The 19,800-nt window shown below is 41.0% G+C and overlaps 1 protein-coding gene across 2 annotated transcripts in view; it reads right to left on the bottom strand.

The window, feature by feature from the left end:
- LOC119116500 (ERC protein 2-like) overlaps positions 1 to 19,800 on the bottom strand; it is a 97,752-nt gene that overhangs the window by 73,536 nt on the left and 4,416 nt on the right. The window contains exons 3-6 of one of the 2 annotated variants that reach the window (XM_037241931.1): positions 19,007 to 19,729; positions 12,765 to 12,920; positions 11,429 to 11,596; positions 4,620 to 4,787 (exon numbers count right to left, since the gene is read on the bottom strand). In XM_037241931.1, the coding sequence (XP_037097826.1) occupies positions 4,620 to 4,787; positions 11,429 to 11,596; positions 12,765 to 12,920; positions 19,007 to 19,729 (1,215 nt within the window). The remainder of the gene's footprint in view (positions 1 to 4,619; positions 4,788 to 11,428; positions 11,597 to 12,764; positions 12,921 to 19,006; positions 19,730 to 19,800) is intronic. The other variant, XM_037241938.1, reaches the window with a different exon arrangement.

Raw genomic sequence — 19,800 nt, forward strand, 5'->3', positions numbered from 1 at the left:
AGGACCTGGGGTCTATGTCAGCTGACTTTAGACTAAAGACAAACTACACTTCGGACTGGTCACCAGTCCGACTGTCAGGTATAAAGTCATGGCTTTTTGTCAAAACAAGTCAAGCTGCGATTGTCATCATGAATATTTGGTGTTGGGTCAAAGCACCACAAGATAAAAAATGTCTTCCTCCTCGTCTCCAGACATCCTTTACATACGAGACACAATAAGAGTGAGACACAGTGGGAGTTTCCTCTGCCGAGCACAACGAGCAGGGAGGTAAAGCTTTTGAATAAAGACAGAATGCACTTGTGTGAGCCAAGCTCCACCTGACCGTGTGTGTCTGTGTGTTTTTAGCTAAGTTGAGTCACGTCTCTGCTCTTTAGGCTCAAGACCATATCTCGAGCGCCCCTTCAGCTGCAGAATGTTGCGGTAATTGCTGTGTAATTACCCTGTTGCATGATTCTCCTGCTCCCAGTGCCATTAGTATTTTTTTTTCCTTTTGTATGGAGAGAATGCAAAGCGAGAAAGAAAGAGTTACTCACCGAAGACCACCGCAGATGTCTCAACTTGGTGTTTTACCTAATATGCAAGACCCCCAAATATGTCTGTGGCTTGTTGGGACGAACAAGCGAGCTTGAGATATGGTTACAGTCTCATGTCAGTTTTTTTAAATGTATACGATTTGGTGAACTCAAGTGCAGGTGGTCAGGCAGAAGATGGACTTGGATAGCTGGAGTCCAACATTAGGCTTGCCCTGACTAATGTGCAGTCTGCACGGCTCCAATCAGTCAGCCTCGGGCTCTCAACATTAACCCTGGCTGATTGTTGATAGCAGCAGTTGAGGGATAAACGAGTTGAGGGGTGGGGGACTATCGCAAGGATTTTGCCGGAACTTCTCCAGCACCGGCGGGCTTATCTGCAGCCATGTGTCCATGCTCTGATTGGTCAGATGGAATCCATTAGGATGAAAGACATTGGTGGAGTTCAGGCTTATCACAGATGATCTGAGAAGTACAGCTGATACACACAATCGCTTAGCTGGAATACCTCCAAGGCAGCCCAAGATGTTTCTAGATCTGTGGATGGGTCCTTGATATATATATATATATATATATATATATTATATATATTATATATATATTATATATATTGAAAATAAACATCAAGCTCGCTTTTGCCCTTCTGCAAAATATATATAAATATTATATTATTATATTATAAATATTATTTTTCATATTATAAATATAAATATATATAAAATGCAAAATATATATATATAGCCCTTCTGCTATATATATATATATATATATATATATATATACACACGTGTATATATATATATATATATATATATATATATATATATATATATATATATACAGGAAGTGACAACCTTTTTCTTTTTTTGTTTTTACTCTGCGCTCTATCAGTCAATATCGTGCTTTCCCCAAGATTGTCTTTTTCTTTTATATATATACATATATACATATATATATATATATATATATATATATATAAAATATATGTATATACATATACATATATATATATATATATATATATATTTACCGACTATGCTCCTATGTCCAGTGCAACCACGGCCGAGGTAACTGGAGCTGCCCGTCTGCGGTTGCCATAGGGAGGGAACCTGATAGTATACTATACTTCCACGCACAAAGCTTGGCTTTTTAAAAGCATGAATATGGATTGAGACGACCACAATGTTTGAACATGAATAACACATGCGTGCCAAGACCGCACCACAACCAGTCTCTGCCTCCTGCAACCCCACCCCGCCCCGCCGGCCAAAGAGAGGGAATGAAACCCAAAATGAAAATAAATAAATAAATAGATGCATCATTATGCATTGGTCACGGTCACATAGACGAAGGGGTTCCAACAGAGCTTCCACTGTTTCGCTGAGAAGCTAGAAATCTTACACATTCACGTTCATTTGTTCACTTGAAGGGCAAGTTGCTTGTTACTCTGGGTTAAATTGAGCCTCTGGCCGTTAGACTGGACCTGAGGCTCAAGCTACGGCGCTGACATCATAGTGCCACGCAATAAATCAGAGTGGCTGTCCATGCAGAGGCCCGTAGAAAACATTGGCGGTCATCTCCTGAGACGAGGAATACATACACACACGTAAGGTATCCCTTGCTCTATTAAAGAATATGTACAGCACAAATGAGGGGTTCAAGTAGAGCTCTTGACCATTCTAAAGTTCCACATGTCAAAAATCTTTTAGAACTTCACTTTAACAGATGAAGTGCGGTACACTATATGCTAGTAGAATATAGAAATAAGGAGTAGCGAAAGAACAGCCGGGATGATTTAGTACAAAACAAACACCAAGGCTGCCAAAACTTTAAGATGTGAAACACACTGAAACATAAAATTGGTAATTTGTCTCATAGATTTTGAGTCACATTCATTCGTCTTTGGCTTGTGCAACCACATAAATGGCAAAGGAACTGTTTTCTGCTTATACTTTTCCAGATGTTCATCTCTGAATTGCCTTTATTGTGATTTTTTTTCTTTAGTGGTTGCAACTCTCGCACAGCGCATTCATTGTGTATGTGCTGCCACTGCACAACGGTGCCGTGCACGAGGCGGGCGACGGGCAAAAGCTAAACGGGGTGAAATATGTCTCCATGTCACTGCTGCAAGTGCACATTCTAACTTTCAATTTTGGAGGAGCTGGCATATTGTTGACACATAAATGAACTTCATTTCTCTTGTTAGTTTATTCCATTTGCAGCATTACAGCTAATTGCTGATACACCATGTTTGCTTTGAACTCTGGGCTCTACAAATTAACCCGTCTGCCGAACTCGGAACCCAATTGGGTTTATATTCCAATAAACATTTGTTCAATGTATCCCTGAACCAGTAGCAGCATTTCAAAATCTATTCTACAGCTGAGTCGGTGTAATCCTTAAATCTATTTGCTCTGCTAAGAACCCGATCTGCAGCAAGGGAGTCCAGTCAGAAGACCATTACAATAATCACGTCTTCTGGAGAGCAGGAGATTTTGTTTTGAATATTAGTGTTATCACATGCGGTCTGACCGACCTCTGTACACCGACCTTGAAAAAGAATTGCTCTGTGTACTCCTGACCTAATGCCACCCACATCCACCCAAAGGATACATCCCAGCTCATTGCATGTCAATAACATGGAGAGCATAAATTCTTTGGAAATTAAAGACTACAGTCTACATTATCTTGCAGTAAAGAAAAAAAAAAATCTGTGATTTGTGCCTTATGACTTAAAGATCACAAATAATGAAAGACAAACTCAACTAATTACTATTGCTGGCTGTCAGTTGAAGTTCTCCTTTCATATCAAGCATCTTATATACTGTAATTGTCAAATGAGAGAGGGAACAGACAGCATATAGCCGAGCACCCCCAAATAACAGAGTGAATCTTAAAAAAAGAGTGACATCCACAGATTCATGAAAGAAAAACAAGGGGGAGGGGTTGACTGTCTCTTCTATGATCTTTTCTTGGTCTATCTTCACATCAAACATTTCGAGACATGCAAGAGTGAATGAATATACAGTTCAATTAACTATAATGGCAAGTTTAGCTTTTCCATTTTAAGGTACGAGGCTTTTTTTTCTAAACAAATTAGTAGATTTCAATTGTCTAGAGGTTGTTGGAAGGTTGATATTCTCTGCTGAAGGTCATGTTCAAGTGTCTGAGAGAGCAACGCTTGGAGGTATTAAATATTCATGCAGTCAAATGTGCAAAGACTGACGAAATAACGTGACCTTCGATTTGACCTTTTAATTAAAAGCAGCAAGGGACTAGTCAGAAGTAAGGTGAGAGAGGGGCACTCTAAACTGAGGACATGAGAGGAAACAAGAAAGTTGACAGGGGACTTCTATGTGTCTGTCAGTGGCCTGTAACCAAAATGACAACATGATAATCACAGGTGGTTAGAATTAAAACTTGCGCATTGGTGTGTGTAACTTTGTATGAAAGTCCAGTAGCTTAATGCTAACACTTAATGGCAGAGTAACAACTAGCATCGGAGTTATACTCTATAAACTTTTGAAGCAACTGATATTTGAACACAAACAATTGAGCGCCACATCACTCGCATGCATGCATTTATTCTTTATCCTCTGCGTAGGAACGACTAATATTACTGTGCTTATTGAGGAGCTGGGACAGCTCCATGCATATCTGTATGCATGCATAATACTGCCCCCAGTTGGCCAAGGCAAGTACCACAGAAGGAGCGCTGAATTAAACGGAAGCAAAAAATGTGGCAAGAATTGTGTAATAAAGTTTTTACACTCATTAATATATATTTTTTTGATGTACAAAATTATAGAGTACTAATTTTCTTCACAAACACACATTACAAACTTTTTGGGGAGAATGATTAATTAAATTAAACTTTTGTTGCAAGGCACAGCAGTCATTTTTTTTTTATTGTAATTATCTCAAATTGTGAATTTGCTGCTTTCAATGCGCCTGCCTACTTGCATACAATTCAATAGAACCGACGCAATGGCCGAGAAGTACAGTAAAAACCAGTTGGCTGAAAAAGGTGGCCTTCAAATTAAGAACGTCCATCCGCAAGCTTTCCCTTTGGTACGTAGCTGCACCTACCTTTTTCTGAAGGACATTGACTTTTCTCTCCTTGACGTCCAACATATCCTTCATGTCTCTGATTTCTCCCGTTACAGTGCTTTTTTCATCTGTTAGGTCCTGAAGCTGTTTGTTCTTCTTTGTCAAGAACTGCTCTTTTTCTTCCAAACGCACCCGGAGAGCATCTACCTAAAAGTCAAAAACACATAACTGAGTACAACGTCAAGGGACAAATACTTTGATTTGTTGTCTTTAAAATGAAATTTTTAAATGGTTTGTTTTAGTTTAGTTTTAGGATCAGATTTGTTTTTTTTTTGTTTTTATTTGTATATATGTAGGCTTTGGTATGTGGTAGAGATCAAATAAAAAAAGGTCACTATATGTGACTTTTTGTTTGTCCTTTTTCTGTACCTGCAGCAATACCGAAATACATACGTAGTCATTTAAAATGAACCTCAAAAGCTAATCTACAATAATAATAGACTAAGACAAAAATAAGGAACATTTTTAGTTTTAGTTCGTTCAATCAATGTGATTTTATAAAATTGAGATGTCGTTTGGGCAAGTTCTCTTTTTTTTTTTTAAAAGCATTTTTGTGTTCTAATTTATTTCATTGAGGAAATTATATTTCGTGATTTCATTTCTTTTGTTGACTATAATACCCTTGGCCAGTAGGTCTTATCCAAAAGTATTTTCTTAATATTTCACTCTGCCTACATTTGGATTAAATTATACGAATAATCTCTCCATTGCTTATTTTCAATGTGGTTTGCTCTCGCATATGCACATCCTCCTTTGTACAATAGATATGTTTTCCAATATTTACACAGGAATGATAATGTCTATTTTCTTTTTAAACTTGAGCTCCTTTTTGCCTTCCTCCGATCCGAACCACCAAACAGGTTGAAGGCACACAGAGAGATCTCCTCTCAAGAAGTAGCATTGCTCTTCTGGCAGACAACAAAAGTCAGACAAGTGACCCAAGTTCTGTTCTGCCTCTCGGACACACACACAAGCACTCACATAAACCAGATGACACCACTAATCCTTGCACCTTGGGTCTGTTAGTGCCTTCACATCAATGCACGGCTGAAGTTCAGGTTCTGCAATATGAGTTGCAAAGAGCCCCTCGACCCACAAATTCCACCTGGAAAGGAGCAATTTAGCAAGAATGTTCGAGAGAGGCTGAACAGGAAATCCCCACTCTCACCTGCACCGGCCCACTAAGCTGGGATAGTACAATAAGGACACCTTGCTAATACCCTCTAAAAGCACCGATCGCTGCCGGACAGAGGACTGAAAAAAAGGGAAACAGACATGGATAAATGTGGGAAGAGAGCTGAGGAGTTCAAACAGAAGGAGGGATTAAGAAAAAAACGGTGAAACTCAAGAAGTATCAGTCCACTATAGAATATCAGCCACAATGAAACACTTCTCAGCTTTTAAGCAAAATACACAGTAGTGTCTTTATTTTGCTAACAGTAAAAAGGTGACAATAATGAACAGAACGGTATTGTTCCCATTTCCTTCTTGACTTTCCGTCACACCTCGATGGCGTTGGCTAAGCGCAGCAAAAGTGATTTTCAGCTGCAGACTGGAAGTTACGTCGAAGCACAAGTGGCGCCTCGCCTGCCATTATTGAATTGTGTCAGCTGACAGCTTTTTTTGTGAGTGATAGATTTCATGATGAATTTAATGGACTCATGAATAGTCAAGATATAACAATGAAAATCCTTCAGATGTGTTCAACATTCTGTGGTTGCAATTTGCATAAGGATTGGAATCTTTGGTATTACTTAGGAAAAACATTGATGTATTTTTGCCACACATAAAAAAAAAAAAACAACGCAAGGTTAAACCGACAACCACTTGAGCCGACTTCCTCCTTCTTTCAAAGATAGCCAAATGTGTATTCTGGACAGTGGTTAGCAAAATGAAACGGAGGCTCAAAGAAAACATCGTCTCTGTTTGTCTTCACCTCCCTTTTTCCTGCCTCACATTTCATCATAAAAGTTTTTCTGGCAGCAAAATCTGCAAAGGTATCAGGCCCAGAGTGGGCTCTGGACCGCAATCAACATCCCAGGGACCATATGAGTCAGACCACAGTCAAGACGGCAGAACCAGAGATGATGGGAAGACCGCGGCAGGCCAAGTCTAGTGGACACTTAGGCAGTTTACATAGTAACAATTGCATTCCCAGGAGGATGCATATTCATTGTGGGAATCTAGTCAAGCCAGTGATCCGAAAAACATTCCTAATACACCACAAATATCCTGATGAAACATTTTAGTCACCCGTGACCTTCAAATGAGTGTAAAAAGATACGACACAGTATCTACTGTGGATATGAAGGCAACACCCTCAGTAAAAAGTTTTACGATATTGGGGGAATAAAGTGACCCCTCGAAAAAAAAGAAAAAAATGTCATTACTTTTTACACTTTAATCCAAAAAGAGGCCTGTTCAAATAAACTGTAATTGTTTAGAGGAGGAAATAAAAGCTTAAAAAAATGGTTGCATAATACTTTTTTTTTTTTAACCTTTTCATTGCATTACAGCATTCAATGTTTTAGAAATGAATGGCCAGTATATAATTTCCAGTTTACTGAAAAACGTCTTACTGTTTGGATTTTTTTTTAATGTATAAATTATAAATTATATATACATTATTATATGATTATACCTACAAAAAATATTTATTATTTATGAATTCTATATAATTATTAATGAATGTTTCCATAATTCTGATGGATTTATGTTGTGCCATGGGACATTGGGATTTTCTGGGCATGTAGACATGATCATTTGAAACACTAAGTAAAACGTAAACATGTCAGACAGACGGATGGACAACTGGACAGACAGATCAGACAAACGTGGTGAGCTTGGTAAATCAGTATTAATAATTCGTGAGAAATCATTGTGTCGTCACATAGATCAGGGGTGTCAAACTCATTTTTTTCGCCGGCCGCATGGTAGTCATACCTTCTTTCGGAGGGCCATTATTACTGTCAACCCAAATAAATGTATGAGGACAAACTGACAAATAACTCGTTTTCAAATCAGACGAGTAAAAACTGGTCAAATATTTAAAAAAATATATTTAAATATCTTTAAAAAAAGATATTAAAAGTGAAGACAATTTGCAATTCTAGTAATGACACGAATTTGATGCACAATTTGTCTTCGCGGGCCACATAAAATGATGTGGCGGGCCGTATCTGGCACCCGGGCCTTGAGTTTGACACCTGTGACATAGATGAAACTATTAACTATTTATCAATAATAAAATCTTCAATGTAATTTGAGCAAATTTGTTCCTTCAGAAATGGGTAGGAAACCGGTAAGCTACCTGAGAAGTGGCTCTCAAATGTTTCAAAATGTTTAGTCACACACACTTTGGACTTTATCTCATCTGGAATCTCAGGGACATTTGACCTCAAGGTAAGGTCTGGAGAATACCCAAATGTAAAAAAAAAAAAAAAAACTGCCTCACACCGGGACGAGTGAAGCATGGGGTACAGCCCCCAGTCTCCTGCCTCATGTACAACTATGGAAACACAGCTGTTTGCCTACAGGCTACAGAATCAACAAGGAAAAACACAGATGTAATGCGCTCCCCTGCCCACCCGTACCCACACATAAATCGCATAATTCAGAAAAAAAAATTGTGCAGAGGCATGAAAGTCACTCAAGGTGTATTGTAAAGGCGGATGGATTGATGGAGTAGCACCAAGCTGTCACTGTGCTCACACTCTCCATCCATTATCATGTCCACTTACAGCACTGACAGCAAACCAAGGAAAAGTTTCCCCTCGATAACAGATCAATTGGACCCTCTTTGAATATGAATTCTGGTCATCACGTTGACAGAAAATGAAATGTTGGTCCCAAGGGGTCTTGATCTTGTCTTCTCATCACTCGTCCTAATATTAATGGAGTTTCATCTCAGGAAGCACATGACACGAAGAACACTAAAGGTACACATAACTCAACATGTGGATGATAAAACTCTCCACATCCAGCATGCTGCAGTTTGCTTTTCACATTGGGCTCCGCTGAGTATTAGTGTAAGAACTTAAGTAGCATGAAACCATACAGGTTCAAATGTTAATGGCTTCCTGTCTGGTAATCATGTACCCTGCATATTCATGTCAACAGCCCCAAATGCAAAAGTCAGCAATTCTTTTCAAATAACTGTTTCACGTCAATCTCTGCGTGCTGAATCGGAGCAAGAAGAAAATGTTCAAATTGTGTTTTTTTACAGCTCAGAAGGAAAAAGTGAAAGGAAAAAAAAATATCAACTCCAAGGCGCGAAAACATCTGGCGGTGCAGTATCATTGTCTTTTTTAATGTTTGCAAGTCGACTTGCGTGAGCAGATAAAAGTTTGCAGTTAAGTAGTAAAGTAAAACGGTGTGACCCTCAAGTGAGAAACTTTTGCGAGAGAAGAATGCCACTCGTTGTTTCTGGTGGTCCCGGCAGCCTCAATTTGATAGCGGACCGAGCCAAGCTATTGTTTTATTGATGTGTTTCATTGAAGAGGTTCCACAAAAGGACACATGTGGGATACATCATCAGGAAGATGGTGCTTTATCTCGGACATTTCATTCCAAGTGAAGAGAACAAAATTGAAATGCAAAGTTTGCATGATGTACAATACATGGCCATGCAAATTAGTAATCCATTCAGCACGTACAGAAAAAAAAAAACCAAAGGTCTCAGCCGCTATAGCTCCACGTTAGTTTTTTTTTTTCCACATAGTCTGTGCAGGGGGGTTTATTTTGGACCTATCCATGCTTGTCCTGGGCGGCCCGAAAGCATTGCTGCTTCCACAGCATCCCAAACCACATAAGCCATGAAAGCAACTCGGGCCTGAGAATGGTAACCATGATTGACCAAGTTGGGTTGAAGTCAACTCAACCACCTTATGGTGATTTTTCACAATCACTGTTGAGCAATTCAGCCACTTTTTGGATTGGGAAGGAGATCCAACCAGCTGGGAAGTTTGTATTATAAGTACTGTCCAAAGGGCGGCGCTGTCACAGGTGATAAACACATCTTGCATTCATTGCATGGGACACAGGGGAAGGAATTTGGAAAAACTACGATCATCATTACATCTGCAAACATCTTGTTTCAAAGAGGTTGTGCACTTTTTCTGGGCTGTTTAAATATGTAAGAGGCTTGCTGTTAGGTCACCTGATCTGCAGGAGTTTAGTTTCAACTGCGCGTGGTCATAATCGCTGCAGGAAGGACACAGACATCGGTAGTTTGGAGAGGTTTCTTCAGACAGGCAGCAAATTCTCATATCTGTGCTCATAATGAATATTTTCTGCAATCTGTCGATAAATTCAAACGGGGCCTTGTGGAAGCTGTCCTCGACACTGACCGACAGATACATCAATTGTTGCTCCTATGAGCCATTGTGGATCAATTACTGTCAGTCACATGAACCACAACTGGCAAAGTGACGAGCACGTACACCGTGCGCTGGTGTGGATATGATCGCCTTGGCTGGAGTAATAACTGTATGAAAGACACAATTTAGAGAAGCAGAGATGAACCAATAATATAAGTGGAAGGGATGAATGAGTTGAAAGCGAGGTCCCGTGCTCGAAAAGTGAGTGACGGACAGGTAACAGAGGAATGCGGGGTAATACTTGGCCCCCAAATGCCCTAAATAGCTTTACTCATCCTGGGCTTTTGCCCACTTAGATGTGGAAACTCAAGACTTTCTCAAGCAGGCAAAATGCGACTTCAATAGTGGGAGAAAACCTCTTGAGACCGGGCGAAGATGATGAGAGTCAAGCAATCAGCCTGGAGAGTGGGTGTGTTTTGCATGTTTGTGCTTAACATTTAGTGATACTATCTGATCCAATTACATGTCATGGGAGTCTATGCAGCCACCATCGGAAGCATTAGAATCAATTGAACGTCACTACTTCAATATAAATTATTCATACCAACACGCATATTCTCAGACATGTCAAATGAAAAGAAAAAGATTCTAGTTAACATCTCATAACAACACGTTTGAAATGTGAAACTATATCCGATTAAATCCTCCGGTAATTGGAATTTACCACACTAGGTTGTCAACAACAAAGCGCTCTAAAGAGGCCACGCTGTTTTTATATAAAGGGGATGGTCTACTCATGCCGGAGTACCAATGTGTATATACAGCATTAGCCACACACACCTAAGAAAAAAAAAACTAGTTTAACGCGTAAGTCAAGTCAAAAATTATCTTTACAATAATGTGTTCTATGCACCTGCAATAGTCTAAATACTGTATTCTAATCAATCAATTAATGATATAACTCTTGACTTCAATGAACAAAATGAATAATACCAAAAGAAATGTGACCACTTCACTGGATCAGGTATAAAAAGGTCTCGCAGAACACCCCTGAAATCCAAACCACCCACTGAAACCAGTCCCTATAAGTATGATGTATTCACGACAAGAGCCAAAATTCCTTTCGCATGTATGGACAATTAGGCCTAATTTTGGCCCAAATTGCTTCCTGTAATGATGAGTGGACAAAGTTAGCAGGCCACTCTCAACTGGGGGAACACAGAGATCTAAAGTATCAGTTCCAAGTCTTGAGAGTGATGGAGAAAAATGTTAAATGCTCCCTGCTTTCACAGACACACCATCTCGGTACATGCAACAGGCCTCCATCCCTCATAGCACAGATAAAATCATTATAGCCATAAAGTATAGGGACTTCAAAGATGGCCTCCTCTTGGACAGCTTTAATCTTGGACAGCCTAATTGTGAGAATGCGGTATTTCTTTGCACCTGTACTTATATATGCAAACTAACCTCAGTCTGTAGCGTATTGGCACGTTGCTCCTTGGCGTTGAGGGACTCCTTAAGCACCTCGATATGTTGCTTGCAGTCCGAGTTCTGATTGGTTAGCGTTTCCAGTTTGGTCTGCAGGGCCTGCATGTCCGACTCCTTCCTGTTCAGCTCCTGCTTCAGCTGCTCTATCTGGCAATCACACAAAATAAACATCTCGTCAGTCAGTCTTGAGGGGACTGGTGCAAAGGAGAACGTGCAAACATGCAAACGGTGACACTGTTTCGCTCAGTCGCACTCGTGCGGACAACAAATCATCAGCCACGAAAATAAATTGTGCATGCTGTTCTCAACTAAAAAAGTGGAAGACAAATACAATACAATATTTGGATTGGCTTTTGCACTATAGTTACGAGAAATACGTTCTAATGAAGGCGTTCGAGTGTCCTCGCATGTACATACTCGCAAATATGTTCGAACGTGCTCGCTAATACATTCAAACTTCTAGCTAATTGCTACCATACTACTATACTAAATGCTACACTGCTACTTGGAGCTAAATGCTACAATACTACTTGCAGCAAAACCCGACATTGCCTACTTGCAGAAAAACGCTCCAATGCTACTTGGAACTAAATGCTACTTGGAGCTAAATGCTACATTGCTATTTCAGCTAAATGCTACTTGCAACTAAATGCTACATTGCTACAATCTTTTTCTTGTAATGACAGAGGCTATTGACATCCACATGCACAACCCTAATACATTTGCAAGTAGCAACAACACAATTTTGTTGAGTACAGAATAACAACTATTGGACTGTCTGCGATGGTATGGTTTCGAGGAGCATGGAGCGTGAGGAGTTTCACCCTCACCCCCTCACACAAACACGTGGAGACAAAAGTGTTCCAGAGCAGATATGGAAAGGGATGAGAGGCAGCGCTAACAAGTCAAGTGAAGTCAGAGAGACCCCTGAATGGGACAGGAGAATTCAACCGATGATTATAACTCGTCAATGGACGGACTGCTAGAAAACGGCAGTTTCTTGTTTAGTTTCAAACTCAGCTCAAAGCAAATAAGAGTGACGTCATGCAATAAAGCTAAATTGAGAGCTACTTTGCAGGGATGACCATACAGAAAATCCAAGAGAGAAACGAAATTTGCTTCTTCTGATTAAAATAGAAGTTGCCCTCAAAATATATGCCAGGGAGCAACAACTCTATTGGACAGAACACAAACATGCTTTATCATCCCAAACACATTAGCATGCATTAGAGCCATGCACATGATATGTTCAAAGACAGTTGTCGTTCTAGCATGCAACACTCCAGACATGCAGGAGTCGTCCGAGACATTCTACCTTGGTCTTCATAAATTTAGAATGGCTCTTGTAGACCTCCACCTGTTTGAACTCATCCTGCCTATCGTCAGGATGTAGCTGGCCGCTGGTCTTCAACATCTGGACCTCATCTTCTAAGTCTCTGATGTTCCTCTCCAATGAAGAGATCTTGGTGTCCTGCACCGGCAACAGCAGGCGGATTGAACTTTCATAAGAGATTGTCTGCCTTGCATATCATCAATTAAACAGCCATCTTTCTTTCAAGCCATCCATTTGTTCATCCACGCAGTCATGCATAAAACTAGAGTGTGGTGGTGTAGAAAGCTCTTGATCTGGATGTGGAAACAACCATGCACCGTTTCTAATTTGAAAGCATAGGTTGGGTAGAACTGAGAAGGACAAAGAAAGGATGTTGAGGAAATACATACCTATTATGGAGAGGGTTAAAAAAAAAAACATTTGAAATTTGATGCTAAAGATCATAAAAAAAAAAAAACTGATTTATAGGCTCTATACCCTGGCGTCTGAGTAAACGGCTGGAAAAGGTTCTGCTATGGGCAGGTCCTGAGATTGTTTAGCTGCATGTGTTCATACATACCCTGAATGCTAAACCTTGGACCAGAAGAGAACGGGAATTGAATAAATGGAAGCAGATTGCATGATGCCACCAGCACACGCTACAGGCAACATGGAAGCATCTGACCTCCATTACTATCTCTGACATCAGACCTGACCAGAACATGGTGCTGCAAATACCCTCCAAAAGGGACCCAGAGAACATGCAAATTTCTACAGATGGGGATTGCAGGTTTCGCTTTCCTTCAAATGTTGAGTTGTAGAATTCATATTATTAATAATACATTTGTGGGCACAGACAATAAGCGTAAGTCAAGAGAAAGACACAAAGACAGAAGGCAAAGCAAACTGATGAAGACACAGCATTCCAACCTCGGAAGACTTCGGCTCAAGATAAAAAACAAAAAGATCAAGAAATGAGCACTCATCGCCATACCTGCCAGATAACATCAGGATCAAAACAAAAAGGGGGTGTGGTGTTCTGTAATCACAAAGGGAAAATGCCCAGTGCAGATTACAGACGGCAACGACGGACAGTTTTAGCTTGCAACTTTGTCAAACTTCATAATGTTCACATTTTTAACAGCAATTATTTCACCTCCACTTCTTTCATTCAAAATGTACGGCCCTATTTTCGCAAGTCTAGCACAACGAACTGTTCCAGAAGAGCTCATCAATAATTGCCGTTGTGGTCTTATGTCACTTGCTCTCCGTGTGTCGCTGAAGAAAATAAAGCCTGACGCATTCAATTTCATCTTCGTTTCTTGTTCAGTTGACACACAAATCGGAACGATCGGTGGCAATTCTTCACTTCAGGTGCTGTATTGTAGCAAAGTCCTACCTTCATCTCAATGACAGTCTGCAAAGCCCTGGACTTGGCCGGGTCTGCCTGCTGATTCCGCCGATGGAGCTCTTGAGGAGGAACTCGATAGAAATATGCTTGGCGGCTCATCATTTTGATTGCCACGGGATTAAATGAAGATGAATGCTCATATGATAATACGATCAGACGGTTTTTTCCCCTTCTATCTCACTCAGTCTGGTCTCAACCTTTCCTGAAGATGTCTGGCATGTTACTGTTGTTGCAGCAACAGCGCGCTGCGCATGTGCTTAGCTTCTCCTATCAATAATTAATAATTGCTTTTTACTCATAACTACAGCCATAAAGTAAATTACTAGATGTAGGGCAACTAATGTCATTTGTTTTACATTGCCACAGTTCAGAGAGAGTAGATCCATCCATTCCAAATTTGTTATTCTTCATATCCAGATCAGACGCTGCCACTCAAATCTTTGCTTCCTTAAACGCAGAGGAAGTCCACACCCGCCTTAAATTTCTGTTCTGGTACATTTCTGACACAAAACATCAACCAATACCGCACTTTGGCCCAATTATCTCAAGCATCTGGCATCGGATATTTTTCCAAGCCAACAAGATTCTGGCTCGGACATGAAAGTCATCAAAAAAATTGAGACTGAGATGAAGGTGTCAGACTGATGTTTAATCTCATTTGATATCGGAAAATAATCCACGGTAATTCAAACAAGACTGATTGCTGAGCTTTGAAGCTGTGACAGGTTGAGAGTGTGCAGAGATCTTTGACACCAACTTTGTCAGACATAAAATTATTCAAAGCCAAAAAGAACACTCCAAATGAATGTTCCTTGGTTGTATACACAAAGGTTTCCTTGACAGTGTTAAAAAAAATAAATAAATTGAGATGCGGTAAAGCGGTAAAAGGGAAATCCCTCCGTACAGTTCTGTGGTAGACTGAGACACGCTAGAATCTTCTGAAGTTCTTCCAATGAAATTAGAGTCGACGAGCCTGGTCCTCTTGTCCTATTCACTTGCGTTTAAGCGGGGGATTACTTCTCTAAGAGCATGTCTGTTGCTGCCCGCTGACTATGTGTGCGCTATTGTGTCACAGTGAGTTGACTCAAACTGGAGAAACGCTGTGGACCTCAAACGCGGTCCGAGTGAATTTCACACAGAATCTTTTCACAGCACCGTTGTGTCCCCCAGTGGAGAATTTGAAGTATTCAAAAGAAGCATGTCATCAAACATCGTCAACTCCGCTCCACGCGTCAGAATAGCTAACATATGGAATTGATAGGATCAAAGGTAACACAATAGCAATAAATGCTGGCATCCTGAGAGATGGATACGGTCAAAAGGTTCAATTCTAGCCCGAAGGCAACAGTGTCATCGACACCAGTCGGAACATGCAAAGAACTATGTATATATATACAGATTCATCGGTCACATTCCCATCCCTTCCTCATCATTGAGGGGTAAGGGGGAAGAAAAAACAAATGTGTCTGCTTTTCAGTTCAGAGGATTTAGATAGTTCAAAATGACACAGAAAAAAGAACTCACAGACTCACTGAATATAGGAAGTGGGTGTGTTTTTGAGATTGTCAGGGGTGTCATTTTATCCCGATAAACTTTTCTGCGGAGACATTCTGGGAGATCAGCAGAGCATGGAAAGCATGTGGTTGGTGGGCAAAGGGGAGTTCTGGGGTTCCATTTTGTGATGATAGATGGAAATGTCTTTATGAGAATCTTAAGGGGGTTCTCATGTTGAGTGGCTGCCAGGAAAGAGTGGCCAGTATGTGCTCTAAAACAGAGGTCCCCAACCACCGGGCCACACAGAAAAAAATATATTGTTGGAATAATTTAAGTGAAGCCTTGTCCTGCCAGACCTGGAGGCCTTGTCTTTACATTTTATGACTTTCCTACATATATCTTTTTTTTATCGGCGATCAATTAATTCAGGTCAAGACGCTCGTCCCGGTCACGTAACATGTTTCCCCAGTCGAGCCCACAAGGCTACGGAGCAGATACTTAATGGTGAGTTTTATTTTTATGCCGTTTTTATGATAACTTTATTATTTATTTATATATGTATATAAAGGCCAGTCCGTGGAAATGTTGTATGACATGTAACCGGTCCGTGGCGCAAAAAAGGTTGGGAACCGCTGCTCTAAAACACACTGCATAAGTTTAAAAAAAAGTTAGCATATAGTAGCAAAAGGGCGATGGGGAGGTCTGATACTGCCTAAAGCACAAAAAAAGATAGTAAAACTACACAATAGTGGTCACGAGGTTTTGTGAGTTTTGTAGAAATATGAATGTAAGTAAACTCTTAGCATCAACAGGTTAAGGTTGTGCAAAAATTAAGCAGTGGTGCTGTTAATATTGGGTCTACTGTACTGAGACCCTTCGGCTGGGGAGAATCGGTTACGACGTGTGCGTGTGCGTGTGTGCGAGAGAGAGAGAGAGAGAGAGAGAGAGAGAGAGAGAGAGAGAGAGAGAGAGAGAGAGAGAGAGAGAGAGAGAGAGAGAGAGAGAGAGAGAGAGAATCTTAATAGAATACTGCCATTTTGTGGTTATTGTTAGTACTGCAACCATGCTTTTGCAATTGACACTGATACTAGATAGATAGATAGATAGATAGATAGATAGATAGATAGATAGATAGATAGATAGATAGATAGATAGATAGATAGATAGATAGATAGATAGATAGATAGATAGATAGATAGATAGATAGATAGATAGATAGATAGATAGATAGATAGATAGATAGATAGAAAGAAATAAAAGTCTGTAAAAGTATCACAGCCAGCTGACTAATGTGAATACAAAATGGGAGATGGGGGGGGGGGGCTTACACACAGCATCCCCTGAGAGCGGGCACCAGCAGGTGAAGGATGGCCTGCACTCTTTCTCCACACAAACCCCTCATGAGCATACCATCCAGACATAAACATAGACTGATGGTTCAAGTGACTTGACATCTGGTGAAGACCTGAATGCTTGCAAGTCAATGCAGATTGCCTTTTTCTGTGCACATACACCCAGCACAATTACTTTAAAAGTTCCCTAAAACTACCACTCCCCTAAAACTGTACATGTATGTTTATTAGGGGCAAAAAAATAAAACAAAAACAAAATAAATGAGCCGATGTAAATGAACTAAGACAAGAGTTGAGCGATACGACAAGAAAGCATCACCCCTCGCGAGACTAAGAAAGTCTACACCTGTTAAGCATTTAGTATCTCAGCTGAAGCTAGATGAGCAGGGTCATTTCAAAAGAGCATAATGGGCACGATAATGGAAGGCAGTTGTGCCGACTTCCTCTGGAGCTAATCAAAATATGGGAGAGTGGTTCAGCACTACCGTAACAGCCATCAAAGTCCAAGTGTGAGGCCAAATTACCACTCTGACAAGTCAACATCGACAAGAGGCCTTGACAGGGAAAAGGTTACCTCACAGTGAAACACGTGCAAAGAAATCTTTTGATTAATTAACCCAGACATTTGACATTTGGAATTCTTCACTGACCACAAACTGATGAAAGTGCGAATTAAAGTATCAGACAACTTGACTGAATTGGCACCCTTTTATTTAGATAACACAGTGCCAAAAAGTTGTTTGGAATTAATGCTTTGGGTGAAGTAATACATTTAAGCAGAGAAAATAATTTAGGAAATTACTCATGACAATCATTTCCTCCATCTTTTGGCTTGTGATAACACCGCTACTTTACTTTTTGGAGTGTACAAATTGTTGCTACATTCATTACACTGTACAGGCGATGTTTTTTTTTTTGTGTCCTTATGCTTATGTAGTATAAGTATACACTCACACAAACTACTACATTCCATTTTACACGTATGACAATCTGCCCAAGAGCTAAAAATAGAATACTATCCTGCGCGCATGTGCTTGCGTGCACGTGTGAACAAGTACTTACCTATTAAACACACATGCACAGGAAACATTGCATTAAAAGACCCGCAATTTCCAGAGACATCCAGCAAGGTCGCATATTCCATGCCTAAATCCAAAGGGGGCGTGGCCTCGGTAGAAACACTAAGCCGACGGTGTCCAGATGTGCGCGCATGTTCGCAAATCAGCGACACAGACAATCGCAGATATGGAAGGGGACGCTCTGCACGAGGGCAACGCCAAAAATCAACGTGGGACAAACAATAGTAGGAGCACGCGTGCACGCACACTCACGCACGCACAAGTGGGAAATTAAGAGCTAAGAAGATTTTGGAGTTAAAAATAACCAAAGCGGGAGACGGGAGGCCAAAGCAGTGCGCTGCCAATCCACCTGGCCTGCTTGGATAACAGCATACAGACCCGGGCAAGACCACATTTGCATTTCGCAATCAATGAATGCAGCCCCTGCAGGGGAAGACGTGACTTACATGTAATCAAATGGGAATTGTTTTTTCCAACTGCCACATGAGCATGTGCATTGTACTGTTAGCACAAACAAACACACGCACACAAATACCACGAGTCTGAACACAGACTTGTTAATCTGGCCCTGGTGATCTGACTTCAGTGCCCTCAAATGAAAAGTATGGGTACACTAAGCATATGCAAACATGTAAGAGTAATAGAGTACGTGTATAAAAGTTTTGGAGTGATTTATCTTGGTCATGTTTTTACATCACAAAAACTTGGCATTTCAACAGGGGTGTGTAGACTTTTTATATCCACTGCATATTTCAAATGACATTCAATCTCACTGGTTTTGATTCTAAAGCTGTAGTTGATTATGTGGAGATAGCAAATGTTCTTAGAGTTAAACGGGACTTTTTGTCTTTTTAATTGTTAACCCTGTTCACACACATGCAAAATGTGACACTCTCAAGAAAAACTTACCTCTCTTACGTGCATGTTTTCAAGTTGAGCTTCAGCCTCCTGTGCAGCCATCGCCAAGATGCCCGTTCTATGCCCCCGGCCACACGCTCCGTGAACTTGACCTTGACCCTGAAGCATCTCCAGAAGCTTCTGGATGCTCTCGTCTCTGGCACCTAGCGTCTGCTTTTGAGAGTCAATTCTCATCTCCATCTCTTCCATGGTTTTCCGCAGCAGGAACAGCTCCTTGGCCTGACGCTCGTGCTCCGACTGCAAGTGGCCAAAATTCTCATGCGACGGCTCCGGAGGTGGCGAAGAGAAGCCGTCGCAGCCCGGCACCTGACATGGGCTGCAGCGCCGGACCAGAGTGGGGCTGGGAACCGCCGCTTGATTCGGGCTGAGCTTCGGCCCAGGATGAACGGTGCCGGCCGGGCTGACTCTCTGTGCGGCTATCGGACTGGCACCGCCATACCCTGAGCTGTGAATGATGATGTCAACTTCCTGCTGCCTTGGATTGTATGTGTTGGATGGACTGGCTCTCGGGCTACTCTTTGGCCCGGGACCGTGGAGGTGGCTGGGACTTTCTCGCGGAGTGTGACCAGGGCTGAGCCCACCTCTGTGGTCCTGCTCCATGCGGATATCACGACAGGAAGCGGAGGTCCCTTGCTGATGTCGTTGCTGGAGGCGACTGTTGATCTCCCTGTGGGCCCTCAGCTCCTCCTGGAGCTCCTGAACTGTCAATGGATGCTGGAAGAAAATGGAGAAGGAAAACAAAGCAGATTGGAATTCTGTTTATGATCAAGTGTTCGACTGAGTAT

Source organism: Syngnathus acus, chromosome 2 (genome assembly GCF_901709675.1).
Source record: "Syngnathus acus chromosome 2, fSynAcu1.2, whole genome shotgun sequence".
NCBI classification, from domain to species: Eukaryota; Metazoa; Chordata; class Actinopteri; order Syngnathiformes; family Syngnathidae; genus Syngnathus; species Syngnathus acus.